This window comes from Bos mutus, chromosome 19 (genome assembly GCF_027580195.1).
Source record: "Bos mutus isolate GX-2022 chromosome 19, NWIPB_WYAK_1.1, whole genome shotgun sequence".
NCBI classification, from domain to species: domain Eukaryota; kingdom Metazoa; phylum Chordata; class Mammalia; order Artiodactyla; family Bovidae; genus Bos; species Bos mutus.
In genome coordinates, this window is record NC_091635.1 from 56,522,971 (window position 1) to 56,537,693 (window position 14,723).

At 41.1% G+C, this 14,723-nt stretch overlaps 1 protein-coding gene across 4 annotated transcripts in view; it reads right to left on the reverse strand.

The window, feature by feature from the left end:
- The window catches only part of STXBP4 (syntaxin binding protein 4), a 232,818-nt gene that overhangs the window by 16,444 nt on the left and 201,651 nt on the right, over positions 1 to 14,723 (reverse strand). For all 4 annotated transcript variants that reach the window (XM_070357302.1, XM_070357301.1, XM_070357299.1 and 1 more), the window contains one exon: positions 8,103 to 8,160. In XM_070357302.1, the coding sequence (XP_070213403.1) occupies positions 8,103 to 8,160 (58 nt within the window). The remainder of the gene's footprint in view (positions 1 to 8,102; positions 8,161 to 14,723) is intronic.

Genomic DNA, 14,723 nt, shown 5'->3' on the forward strand with positions numbered 1-14,723 from the left:
TTCCTTAAAGACAGTATTCACTCATTTGATAAATATTAATAGTTATTCAGTCCGTACACCTACCAGGCACTGTACTAGTTACTGGATATTCTAAACCAGTCATCACATAGATGTGTACATCCAAACCTGGTTTCAATACCTTACAATTTACTCATAGCTGAGAAGTGTTTGGAACAAACCGTTAAAAAGCTCCATATTCCCTCCCTCAAGTCCTCTGCTGGTTTCTTCATTATAGTCTTATTAAGAATGAAATGCTCAGGGTTGAGGAGCCTACCCCATTGCTCCTTACTGATGCTGAAGTTAGGAGCATAGAAATTGCCCTAACAGTTCATCAAGTGAGACTTAAACTTTAGAGGTCTGTGGGTTTTTCTTAACTCATTCAAAATTAATCAAAGCAGCCAAATTAATGAGGTCTTCAGAGGGAGGGCTCCTGACAGTATCCACTGAAGTGGAGTTAAAACCATCTGCCAAGCAGCAGGGAGAACAGACACAGAGAACAGAGTATGGACACGGGACGAGGGGGACGGAGTGGGTGGGATGACTACAGAGAGTGTCGTGGAAATCGATAAGCTACCATACGTAAAGTGGATAGCCAGTGGGAATTTGCTGTATGACCCAGGGGACTCAAACTGTGGCTCCATGACAACCTAGAGGGGTGGGAGAGGGTGGGAGGGAGGTTCCAAAGGGAGGGGACATATGTATACCTATGGCTGCTTCATGTCAACGTATGTGTGTGTCGCTTAATCTCTCAGTCGTGTCCAACTCTTTGCAAAATGAATACAATATTGTAAAGCAATTATCCTTCAGTTAAAAACAAATAAATTAAAAAAAATCATCTGCCAAGGATTTAGGAAAACTTAAAAGTAGTAGCTTTTAATTTCCAATCCAGAAAACATCCCTTGCTCTCCACCGTCCCTTCCCTAATCGCCTAATTTCTAGTCATGTTAGAATTATCTAACACAGACACTATGTACATTATTTTATAAATGAGATGATGAATCTAACTTAAGCCTTTAATTAATACAGCAGGCTGACAATGGCAAATTTCATTCATATACAGGTTATGATCTACATTTTTTCCTGCCTGGAAACAACCTAATAGGATATTCTACCCCAAGCTGGGCATCTCTGGTGGCTCAGATGGTAAAGAATCTGCCTGCAATGCAGGAGACCTGGGTTTGATCCCTGGGTTGGGAAGATCCCCTGGAGAAGGGAATGTTTACCCACTCCAGTACTTCTGCCTGGAGAATCTCATGGACAGAAGAGCCTGGTGGGCTACAGTCCACGGGGTCACAAAGAGTTAGACATGACTGACTAACACTTTAACAACCCAAATTCAGACAGTCATTTAGGGTAGCTAATGAACTTGGACTAGAAAGATGTGAGAAAAACATGCCCATTGGAAATCAGCTTTCCTTTGAAGTCATAAAGGCAAAGCTCTTATATACTGAACTTGTTTTGGGAGGAGGCATCACTGTTTAACTTTTCATTCCAGCTTACAGTTTGCATTATTACTGCTCATCCCACAGAGTTCCTGTGTTGGCAACATGCTCTGGAAGACCAGAGACCACAAGATGTGGCACGTGTCCCACACGCCTCTTCCCCTGGCACCCACAGCAGACACTGCTGATGAATCAAGACACACTTTGGTGAGGTTGAATGTGGCCTCAGAATTCTTCATAAGCAACACTTGAGAAAGTGAGGTGAAATCTATTTGCCTTCTCTGCTACAGACAGAAACCTGTTTTATTCAGAAATCACAGACTGCTCAGGTTTTACTGATATGCAGTGGTAAGGCTGGAAGTTAATATCTCCTATGTAATGGAGAACAGGTTTTATAATATGTGGAGTGCTATCTCAGATTTCAGGATCTGATATAAAGGTGTATCAACAAAAAGGAACTATAAGTCAAGTATGAGTAACTTTTAAAAACCAATGATTATACGGACTTGAAAAAATCAGCAACAGTACAACTTAATGTTTCAAGCCAGAATATGAAACTGAGATTTTTTGTGTTGTTTATACAGATGTATAGATTATGTAATGATTTAATTATTAATATATTACACACACTACACTGTGAAACAGCAGTGAGGGAGGCATCCTCTAGGACAGCTCCTTACCTTCGGGCATGGACACCCTTATGTAGCTGCTTCCTACACTGTGCCGGGGATGGTCTGTGTGAACAGCAGCATACGGCAGAAAGTAAGCTGCTCACTTCTGAGATTGGTTATAAAACACACTGCAGCTCTTGTTTTGGTATTTCTCTTTCTCTCACTGTTTCTCTTGTCCCTTGCTCTGAGGAAGCCAGCTGCCATGTTTGTGCAGCTCTATGACCCATTGATACAATGGAGAAAGGTCCAGGTACGGTGAGGAACCGAAACCTCTCATGTGAGCTTGGAACAAATATTCCAGCCCCACTAAGCTACTCTTCAATTCCCAGACCTCGTTAAAAGCTTGATTACAACTTCATGAGAAATCCAGACAGAGAGAGAATCAGAATGATTCAGCAAAAGCACTTCTGGTTCTTGACCCTCTGAAATTTGGGTAAGAAAATAAATGTTTACTGTTTAAGGCTGCAAAATTTGTGGGAATTTATTAAGCAGCAATAGAGAATTAGTACATGAAATCAAGGCTATTGATCACAGTGAATCTCTATTTTTTTTCAAAAGAAAAAAAAGAGTTCAATGAAAGCAATGTAGCAGCTATTCTAGTTTGTAATATTTAAGTTCATTTTTTACTATTAAACATAGGTCTTATACTAATTTTGTTAAATTATAACATGCAAAGTATATGAACTTTTAAAGTGGGATCATGTCAAAAAACCATTGTAAATATGTAACAGTATATACCGACAAACGGAAGATAAGAAGTTGGGTGGTAAGATGGTCAGATTCACTAGATAGTTTCAGTACAGTAACATCAAGATAAGTGGCATTTTGTCATTGAATAGAAGAATGCTGCAACTCTTTCTCTAATGAGAATATAAGAAAAATTTCCCTTGAATGCATTGATATATATAGCAAGTGAGTAAGCTCTGCCTATTTGCATATGTGAATACAAATATTTGTATATACACATATATATATATATGGAAGTTTGTTAATTCCATGAAACACTGGCTCTAAGAACGCCAGCATTTTGACTATACTTGTTTACACCAGGTAAAACGCTTTCTTCTCTTGTGTCAGAATGTAAGCAGATGACTGACTACAAAGCGTTAATGCATGTGCAGTGGACATGTGGGTGGGTCGGAATATTCAGTGAGGACCGTCTTCATCTAGGTGTTCTCGGGACAGCACTGACAGTTATTCCTTTGCCCGAGGCTAGGCTTCCACCAGATGGAACCATTCAATTTCTGGGAAGACACTGACAGGTGTCAATCTCAGGGAAGAGATTGTATGTACACAGACTATCATGTACTCCAGTGTTCTGGAAAGGTGATTTCAGTCACTGTTCTTTTTAAGTAAAGGTGACAGAGGCAATGACCTGAGTGCATTCCTTGCTATTCTTACCCCAAAGTACGATTCACACGGTAAATGAACTACTCCTACTCAAAAGCTAACACAGTCTATCCAGGCTCAAAATTTTGGTTGGGAGAGTGAAAAGATGAAAAAACAAAAGTCTAAATAGTTTCAAGGAAGACATAAAGTGGATGCTTGCTTATTCGGACATTACTTATTTAGCAACCCATCTGAATGCAGCTAAGAGCTGAGATGAAACCCTCATGGAGATGGCAGTGAGGAGTGAGTGGAGAGGCCTAACCTTGGCTCAAAGTGTATGGTCTGGCTCAGGTGTCATGATACACTCTTTACAGACATAGACTCATTCATTCTGTGAGGAATTCACTCTCTGAAGGGTGACAGTCTTTCCATTTTATAAATGTAGACATTAAAGCACAAAGAGGTTAAGCACACATGCCGAGGTTGTTCAGCAATTCTATGCAGCCACCAGCATTTGAACCCAACTTGCTGCAAATCCAAAGCCCATGCTCTTCTTTTGCCTACACCAGATGGCCTTCCTCAAACAAATGCACTGGCATTAGAACTTACATATTTGATTCACATACAATCCCCTGCAGACTCACACTTTAGGACTGGTGGTGGTTTAGTCACTAAGTTGTGTCAGACTCTGGTGACTCCATGGATGGCAGCCCACCAGGATCCTCTGTCCGTGAGATTATCCTGGCAAAAATACTGGAGTGGGTTGCCATTTCCTCCTCCAGGGGATCTTCCTGACCCAGGGATCGAACTCGGGTTTCCTGCATTGCAAGCATATTCTTTTACACCATCTTTTATGCCATCAGGCACTCAAGGACTATTTACAAGCAATTCAAATTAGTCTGATTATTTGGCATCCTGACTTCCTCAAATAAGAAACTCCTGGGGAAGATGGTAAAGTGTGTAGAGGATAAAAAGGGGGAATGGAGATAAGGAGATGGCCAGGCATGTTGAGAGCAGGGGGAGATGGTAGCTCTGTCTCTATTCTAGCTTATACTGCTTAATATTCCCCTGCAGAACTCACTGAACTGTGTCTAAGACTGATGTTCATAATGATTTTGTTCACTGGCCTTGGTACAAGAAGGCAGGGAAGCATGCAATACTTTTAGAATAAGACATCCATTAAGAATAGTTAAACTAAAATAAATGTTGGTGCTGGATGGTAAGCACCCATTCCTCCATGAGACAAGTATAGAATTCTAACTTAATCAAGATCTCTTTAAAAATTTTTCTGGTCACATGTAAACATACCATGTTAAAATAAGGAGATGGAGAGGTGCAGCATGGGTGCATGTTTTGGGGGGATAGCTTGGACTCAGACAACCCTGGATCTGTACCTTGACTCTGAAATTTTACTACTGCATGACCTGGACAAGTTTAGCCTCTTTTCCACAGTTTCTCCAATTGTAATGGAGAGATAAGGATACCCACCACTATGCTTTAAAAAATCTTATCTCTTTTCTGCTTTTGGTAGGAGTCAAGATTAAGGTCAAGGAGGAGAACTCCCTAAGAAATGTGTTTTCTATGACTGGAGTGGACTACACAAATGCAGTGTCTCTTTCTATTTCTTCAGAGACTGAGCTAGATCTCAAGGCAGTCAAAGAGCTTGCTTACTTCTCTTTCCTCCTCTCCTTGGATGCTATTTTCCTTTGCGGCAGAAGCGCAGCCTGAGGCTACTGTTCCAGCCCGCAAAGGACAGTGGCTTAAACCTCTGGGTCCCAGGCAACGGGGCACACTCACTCTGATCCTCTCACACTCACGTCTCTCTCCCCCTCATCTTCTTTGGTGGTGGGTGACGGTGCCGTTAGAACCCTTCCCTCACAGGGCACTGGGTAGGCTCTGACACAGCTGCATGTCAGGATACTGACAGATGGCTAAGGCGCAGCTGGGGTGAAGGAGTTCCCCACTGGATCCAGACCCCTTTACTGACATTTTTCAAAGGCCTCTGAATTAAGAACCCTGGTTTACAGTGAAGGCTAGTTTGCCTTCCTTTGATGGAACACTTCTTTTGGGGATCTTCCAGGATAGGCATGGTTGAGAGCAGGATGCAGCTCACCACCATCATATCATCCTATTAAGAGCTGAGCAATGCCCACTTTCCACATTGTTAGGAAGATTACATGATACAATGCATAAAAAAAAAATACCTAACAGATGCTTGGTTGCTAAGCATCATCCCCCATCGCTACATTTTTTCCTGTATGCGTCACAAAGTGAACATAAGAAAGAAAAGTGAAGTGAAACTTGTTCAGTCGTGTCTGACTCTGTGACCCCATGGACATTCTCCAGGCCAGGATACCGAAGTGGGTAGCCTTTCCTTTCCCTTCTCCAGGGGATCCTCCCAACCCAGGAATCAAACACAGGTCTCCCACATTGCAGGTGGATTCTCTACCAGCTGAGCCACCAGGGAAGCCCAAGAATACTGGAGTGGGTAGCCTATCCCTTCTCCAGGGGATCTTTCCAACCCAGGTCAAACCATGGTCTCTGGCATTGCAGGCAGATTCTTTACCAACTGACATAAATTTGAATGTGATTTTTCATTTTCTTGCCATCCCTACACAATAGTGATTCAAGTCTTTCAGGAATAAACACACTTAAAAGAGCATATTGAAGCAAAATGTTCCTTCTGGAAGAGTTATGATTTGGGAAGTGACCCTAAATGTAATCTGTACATGGAATTCCTGAGTTCTTTGCTCCCGAAGTCCCTTTCTCCTTCATGTGTTACAGGCTACACCTTTCCTTTGTTAATTACTTTTTGCTAGAGACCAAAAGAAAAATAAATCAAGAAAATACTTTGCCAGCTTTACCCCTAGCTTTTCCTTAAATGTTTTTAAAATATGAAGCTTTGGAATTTTCAATGTTTTAAATGTCATACAATTTTTCCTGTTCTTTTTTCCAGCATGATGTTTTCTCCATATTGTAAATTAATGATGACTGTCTTAGAAATCTATTGTGTTCAGAATTTTACGGTAGGTGCTTAACATTTAACAACTCTACAAAACACGTAAAATCCCCCTTATTTTTTGATGAGAAAACTGAGATGAAGAGAGATGTGGGAATCTGTGTAAAATCACAGAAGTTAAGAATTCAAAATGTGGATATTGCTTAGAAAACTACTTGTACATTTGAAAGAGCAGCAAGGACACATCTCTCTTTTCCTCCCCACGTGCATATCAAGGATCATTTGCTTAAAAAAAGGCCATGTAAAGCTGTAGTACAGATACACAATGGAGTATTACTCAGCCATTAAAAAGAATACATTTGAATCAGTTCTAATGAGGTGGATGAAACCGGAGCCTATTATACAGAGTGAAGTAATCCAGAGAGAAAAACACCAATACAGTATACTAATGCATATATATGGAATTTAGAAAGATGGTAACAATAACCCTGTATACGAGACAGCAAAAGAGACACTGATGTATAGAACAGTCTTTTGGACTCTGTGGGAGAGGGAGAGGGTGGGATGATTTGGGAGAATGGCATTGAAATATGTATAATATCATATATGAAACGAGTCACCAGTCCAGGTTTGATGCACGATACTGGATGCTTGGGGCTGGTGCACTGGGACGATCCAGAGGGAGGGTATGGGGAGGGAGGAGGGAGGAGGGTTCAGGATGGGGAACACAGGTATACCTGTGGCGGATTCATTTTGACATATGGCAAAACCAATACAATATTGTAAAGTAAATAAAATAAAATTAAAAAAAAAAAAAAAAAAAGTCTCTTGAGATCTGAAGAGTCGGTTGGGAGTCCCCTTTGTGTTCTCCTAACTCCAACTCTGAAGTGAGAAGAGTTACCCAGAGCACACTGGAAGCACAGCCGGCCAGCAGCTAGAAAACGCATTTCTGTCAAGACTTTAAAAGAAAGGTCTCTATCAGTGACAGTCTAGTACAGCAGAAAGAATCCTGGTGGCAGAAGACTTGGATTCTCTTTTGGTTTGGTGATTTAGTTAGCTGTGGATTTTTGGGCAACTACTCTAGTACTTATTTTCTTCATCTATACATGAAGGATGTTCTGAGACTCCACTGAGATGGGATCTGTTCTTATACCGTCTCATTTGTCTGTTCAGTTATATAGTGAATGTTTTTCTTCCCTATTAAGTAAATTCCCTAATATCAGAGAAACAGTCTATATATTTCACTATAGTATGGAATATTGCCTGCCACGCAGCAAATGCTCAAAGAATCTTTGCAGAATGAATGAACTGTGTATACTGTAAAGCATGAAAAATGTTGATTGTTATTAGTATTATTGTTAATGTTTTAAGACACAAAACAGATTGTTTCAATAGATATTAACTTTGCATAAATATTAATACTTTTAGCCAGAAATGAATTCAGGTAGTAACATTTAGGTTTAAATGACAGTCTTGTTCCAATTTTTTGATGTTTCCCTTGAATTAATTATTAGGTTTTATCCTCCCTAAATGATATTAACATTTAAATCACATGAGATGAAAATGGTGAAGTTTCATTTCTTGTTACTAATTTTTGTAACCTCCAAGAGGGTTTCTTGGTTTTACTGATTATTCTGCAACTTCCAGGTTCTCTCCAGATGTGAAGAAAAATGCTTACTTGGTTGGGAGGCTTGTACTTACTTGATGAAGTACTTGATTCCATCTGCTGTGTAAGCTGCCTCCCACCCGTAAGGTAGACCTACAGTGAAAGGAAACAAAAAACACATTTAATAAGATGGTAAAGATAACTTTATTTCCTGGGCACAGAATTCCCACTGCTTTACAATTATTTGAGTATGTTTCTTGTATAAAATAATTGTCGAGAAGGAGGAATTAAAACAATTCAGATGAGCTTTCATATTCAGCATCTTAGAACACAATAAATAAGTCTTCAGCTAACAATCTGCTTTAGTTGCATTAAATGGATTATGACTTGTCATTTACATGTGGTGAGCATTTTTGTCAGCAGGATTCACGCCAAAACTTGTGGTGCAGCGGATGGTTTTTGCCTGGAGGTAGAAGGATGGACAAGATGGCCTCTGCTTATCTATTTGGGCTCAAAGTTTCATTAATTGGCTCCCTTTACATTCTTTCGCTCAGTTCTACAGGGAATTGCTATATGAGTGCCAGATCAGCAGGGGTTTGCAAGTAGCTCTTGCACAAGACAAAATACCTTATGAATTTTGAAAGCTTAGTAAATTGATTTACCTTGGATTGTGGTATTTTATTTTGTTAAGAATTTTGTGGACTAAACATAAATGGCCAAATAATTTTCTAAACTTAGCTTCCATTTCTGTAATGGGGTTGAGAATAATTAGTCAGATGTAAAGAAATGCAGGTTGAAGTAAGCAAGCAATTATTTGACCATATTTCTATAAATGAGTACATTTTTATCCTCATCATGCCAACAGAACAGGTTCAGGTTGAGGTAGCCCCTTCTCTTACATTCCAGTTACGGGTAGGTCGGCCTTCTCGGGTGCCGCCAGTGGTAAAGAATCTGCCTGCCAATATAAAAGGTGCAAGAGACATTTGATCTCTTTCTGGGTCGGGAAGATCCCCAGGAGAAGGAAATGGCAACCTGCTCCAGTATTCTTACCTGGAAAATTCCATGGACACAGGAGCCTGGTGGGCTACAGTCCATGGGGTTGCAAAGGGTTTACTGCTCATACATGGGAGGTACTCCTTTAGAACACAAGGTTTCCATCCCTTGGCTCCACCCGAGTACTATTAAGGGTCGTAATTGGATCAGTCTTTGGTACTGACTTATCAAGTCTCCTTTGAAGTCTCCTCTGCCAAAGAACAGACTCATGGCACAGGTAGCTTACTTCTTTAGAAAGTAATTAAGCTATAACAACAAACCATTGACTTCACTTTCAAAGTCTCACAAGCAGCAGAGCAAAAATCAGGGAGAGCAACTATAAATGAAATAAAATCTTACTCGATCACCATTTACTTTGAATTCTTTGAGAACAGCTCTAAGTATGCTGTTTTTATAACTAAGAAAAACAGAACAAGCTTTATATTTACCTCCAATCTTTTTAACACAAGTTGTATAAAATAAGACCTTGGCCCAAAATTCTATAATTATTTCCTCTGCAGATTAACACAGGCCACCTAGGAGTTTCTTTTACTTCTTAATGAATAAATGTTTCTATTTTAAGCAGAAAATAAGCATTTCTGGGGACTCATCATGAGCAAATGACTGGTTTCTTAAAAGCCCCTGAAGTGACACTGAATACATCTCTGCTAGTATTCATGGCCAGCACACATTCAGTCAGACAGGCCGTGATCAACCGCTGTTGCTGCTCCAGTTCATATAGATTTATCTTCTTTACGCTTTCTGCATCTTTTGTTACAGATCACTTCATTCTTCATTGACAAGTCTCTCACTTGAAGGGAAGAATCTGATGACTATACACAAAAACCATGCTTTTATGACAAAAATGTTCAGAAATGCCAGGAATGCTAATCAATAAGGCAAAGACATGCTAAAAGTAGAAAGTCATTCTAATGTGACTAAGATTTTTCTTTAAATGACTTGTCTGTCAAGTGCAGTTACAGTCATATTTCTCATCTTAAATCACAGTTTTTTTTTTTTTTTTTTAAACGAGGAGAAAAAATATGCATACTTTAAAGATAGTATCTTTTAATCCATAGGACCCTTTGAAATTTGAGATTGACACTGGGATACCACATCCCCATGCCATCTAAATAAAGTTTCTGTCTGATTATTTTCTTACAATTATTACAAGAACTATAACTTCACAACAGATTTATTAAAGGTACCAGTTCATATCTATATAAGTCAAAATGATTATCAATGACTGTAGCCATCAAGATATTCTTGTGAATTAAATAGTATTTTAGAATAAATTATCTGTTCTGAAAAAACAGTATTTCCTTTTAGGAAACAGCATAGTTTCTTCTTTTTCATGCAGGTAATACAGTCTGAAAAAACAGACTTGGGTATTAAAGTGATAGTGGCTATATTTCAGTAAGAGTTCATTGATGGAAACCACAATCACTGTCCATTTATAAACCAAAACCCACAATATACTGATAAACCAAATATCCTACTTTATAGAGAAAGGGCACTTTTGATTTCTACAAGCTTGTATAACTATGATGGATTCAATTTTCCCATAGTAAAGGTTTTCATCACTTCATAGTAAGTGATTTGGGTATAAATACAACATATTATCTAGATACTTTTTGATAATTGTTATATTAGCAATAGACCCAAGGCATTAGAATTTTTCTACATTCCCCACATCTTAATACTTGCAAATATATAATGCTCTTATTTTCCTTTTCTTATTTGCTTTAAAACTGTTATGACAACTATTGTTTCTGACTGCAAGTATTTGTTTATGAACCCTCACATAACATTCTTTCCCTCACAGATCATTTGTTCCAGTGTACTCTTCATGAGTACTTTGCCAAAGTGGAGTCTCCTGCAAATTCAACTTAGAGTACCGGCTGTCACCTAACACTCCATGTATCCAAAACCAAACTCCTCACACGTCCATACAAAATAGCTCCCTTCCATTTCCCCAGTCCACTTATGTATTAAAGTTCTCTTTGTCATATTTGGCCCATTCATTAAATATTTATTGATCATTTTTTGTAATTGATTAATTTTATATGTCCAGCATTTTGCTTGGTGTTCGATAGATAATGAATAACAAATAAACTTGGACCCTGGTCTTATGGAACATTAAAAAAGTAATCATAATTAAAGACATCATAAAAAATAAGAATAAGTACTAGGAAAAAAGTATTGAATACTCTGAAAGAGTAATTCATAGCACAGACAAAAGTTAAACTCCTGAATACATAAATAACTTCTACAAATCAGTAAAAGAAATGACAAATAGGAGTCTGTAGAACATGTAGAACATTCAAGACATGAACATACTTAAAATATGAAAATAAGCTTAATTTCACTCTTCACAAGAAAAATACAAATTAAACTATTATGAAAGGCCATATTCATCATGTTAGCGAAGGGTAAAAAGTAGTGTAATAAGACATTGTTTTGAGGGTATGAAAAGGCAATATTCTCATATTGATGGGTGTATAAATATGATCACATATGTATGGGAGATGGAGAAGGCAATGCACCCCACTCCAGTACTCTTGCCTGGAAAATCCCATGGACAGAGGAGCCTGGTAGGCTGCAGACCATGGGGTCGTGAAGAGTGGGACACGACTGAGCGACTTCACTTTCACTTTTCCCTTTCATGCATTGGAGAAGGAAACGGCAACCCACTCTAGTGTTCTTGCCTGGAGAATCCCAGGGACGGGGGAGCCTGGTGGGCTGCCGTCTATGGGGTCACACAGAGTTGGACACAACTGAAGCGACTTAGCATGTATGGGAGAATCTTGTCAAGATCTACCTAAACTTTAAATGCCAATAACAATAGTTCACAATAATGGAGTGGCCATATGTTGGACACTTGTTACACATGTACTGACTTTCTCATGTCTCACAACAATTTTAATGGTCCTGTTATTACTCTCATTTTACAAATAAAGAAACAGGCATGGACAGCTTCCATTACCGGCCCAAGGTTACACAGCTGGCAGATAGTAGAGCCCAAACTCTTAACCACTTAGGTTGAAAAATGTTAGCTGCTCAGTTGTGTCTGACTCTTTGTGACCCCATGGACTGTAGCCCATCAGATTCTTCTGTCCACGGGATTCTCCAGGCAAGAATATAGGAGTGGGTTGTCCCTGTGATTAGTAAATTCACATAGTGAATCTAGGGGATCTTCCTGACCCAGGAACTGAAGATGAGTCTCCCGCATTGCAGGCAGATTCTTTACCATCTGAGCCACCAGGGAAATGCCTGAACTGGCTCTATATGATCCGGCAGTTCTTCTAAGAATTTATCTTACAGATAGCCTTTATGTACAAGATAATTAATTATAAAAACAAAAGATTGAAAATCTAAATAACCACCCTTGGGGACTGATTAAAGAGAACATGTCAGGTACGGGGATACTGTCCAGCTGTGAGGAAGAACGAGGAAGTGTTTTATGCACAGTTTGGAGAAAGGGATGAAGGAGGAAGGAAGAATCTCTGGAATTGCTGGAGTCACCTGGGTACAGATGTGGGCAAGAACGCCCTAGGCTGCAGTGTGACAGGAAGTGCAAAGGCTCCGGGAGGGGGAAGAGCTCGGCACACCTGAGGGACTGAGACAGCACTGTTACTGGAGGGTGGTGAGCGAGGGCGAAGGGCAGCGACAGGAGACTGGGTGGGGAGACAGGGTTTGCAGGTCCTGTGAAAACTGAAAATTTCTTAAAAGGGAAGCAGATCTGCTGCTGCTTAAGATGAGGAAAACTGCGAGAGAATGTTGCTCTGACCTTACACGGGGAGGGCCGCACAGCTCAGAGACTGGCTCCTCACTGAGTGACCCTCAGCTGACCTGGATTCCAAAGGGTGGTAAGCCCCCGTGAGAGAAGACGGGCCATGTGAACTCATTCTCTCTTGGCAGAGCACAGGAAGAAGTGCTGCCATAAAAGGAGGCAAGAAGAAGACAGCTAAAACTGTAATCAACCTGTAAAGCCTGCTTATCGGCTAGCAAGGTAGTTTGGTGTCCCCAGAGCCCTAGATACAAGAGAGCCTGCTTTCTCTCATGAGAAAGACTGAGGGTGGGCAGGAGACCTCAGAGGGTCTCTGGGCGGTGTGGGTGCACACAGGACCCGCACAGGTTCAAGGGTGCAGCAGGCGTATCATCCACACCCTGGATTCTCCTCTGACATGAAGTAATAGCGGCTGCAGCTGGAGAAGCAAGGGCCACTCCAGCTCCCACACCATGGACAGGACTTTGTGTGACACAAGGCTGCTCATCTGTTCTTGGGGGCGGGGCAAGGAACTGTCACAGCCCCAGTCCCCCACAAGGCTGCAGGAAACTGCCTTTGCCCTGGGGGTGGAAACCTGGTGTCCACCCTGCACTGACACTGGTCACCGGAGAGGCAAGGGAAGGAGACCGTCCACATCTGGAGCCCCGCACTGATGCAAATGAAGCACAGTCTGACCTCCACAAGGTGGGGGCAGGAAGCCCACCTGAGCACTCAGCAGCTCGCTAACAGGGACGGGAAGGCTGAGAAAGTCCTGCCCCTGAGACTCGGGCATAGAGCCTGCCTAAAACCCAGAGACTGCAGTAGGAAAGCCAAGAGCCCCTCCTACAGCCTCCATTTCCCCCATCCACCGCTCACCTGGCACCAACTGGCACCGAACTGCCTGCTCTGGGGGAGGGCGAGAGAGCAGACAGGAAATATGTGCTGAGTTGGCAACAGGTATACTGAGGGCCCCCACCCCCAGCACCCAGCCCTCACTGAAGCACAGGAGGACAGCAGACAGGCACTGGAGGAATGAGAAGCCTGCGGCAAGCTTCGCACAAGCCTGGAAATAAAACGCAAAACCAGCCTGCCTACAAATGAGGGTGAAGAACCCTCCCCACACTAAAGGCCTGACACAGAAGACAGACCCGTATCTGAGTTTAAATAACACTTGCCTCAGTCCCTATAGTTTTGTACCTTCAGTGAATGACAATCAAAATTATGAGACACAGAAAAGCAAGAGGAAATAAAAAGATCCATTGCCAAAAGATAAAATCACAAACAGAACCAGATCCAGAGACAATGCTGAGCTTTAAGGTAACTACCCACTAAAAGATCTAGTGGAATATAGTGAATTATGGTTGTGTGACTGCAGGGTTGCTCACTACATGGGTATTACATGGGTATATTATGCAGAAGGTAGAGACTGAGCTTGTTGAGGCCCAGAGTCTTGTTAAATGATGGGATGGAAGGAGAGAGCACCAGGTGAGCTGAGGGAATGTGTAGAAATGATCGGAATAACGGGCCCCAGACTTTAAGCTGAATAAGAAGATGAGAACGGTGGAAGCTGAAGGACAGAGAAAGCACATCTCACTGAAGATAGTAAACCATGTTTTGAGTGGAAAGCTGGGAGGTTTGAGTGGGAGAGTCAGGAGTCTGAACCACTGTCGGCTGGTGCCAAGGACTGTGGTGGGAATGGAAGACCACAGTAATCCGGGCAAAAATGGGCACTGGACAAAATGAACTGGGCGGTAAACGTGGTGGACTCACACAGATGATGGCGGGAGCTGGGACGGGGAAAATGACGGAGAATGAGAACTCTAAAATACAACAAAGACAACGGCATCGGTCTCGGAGAGCTCAAAAAAAAAAAAAAAAAAAAAAAAACCCAAATCTATCTGAAAAAACATTTGCT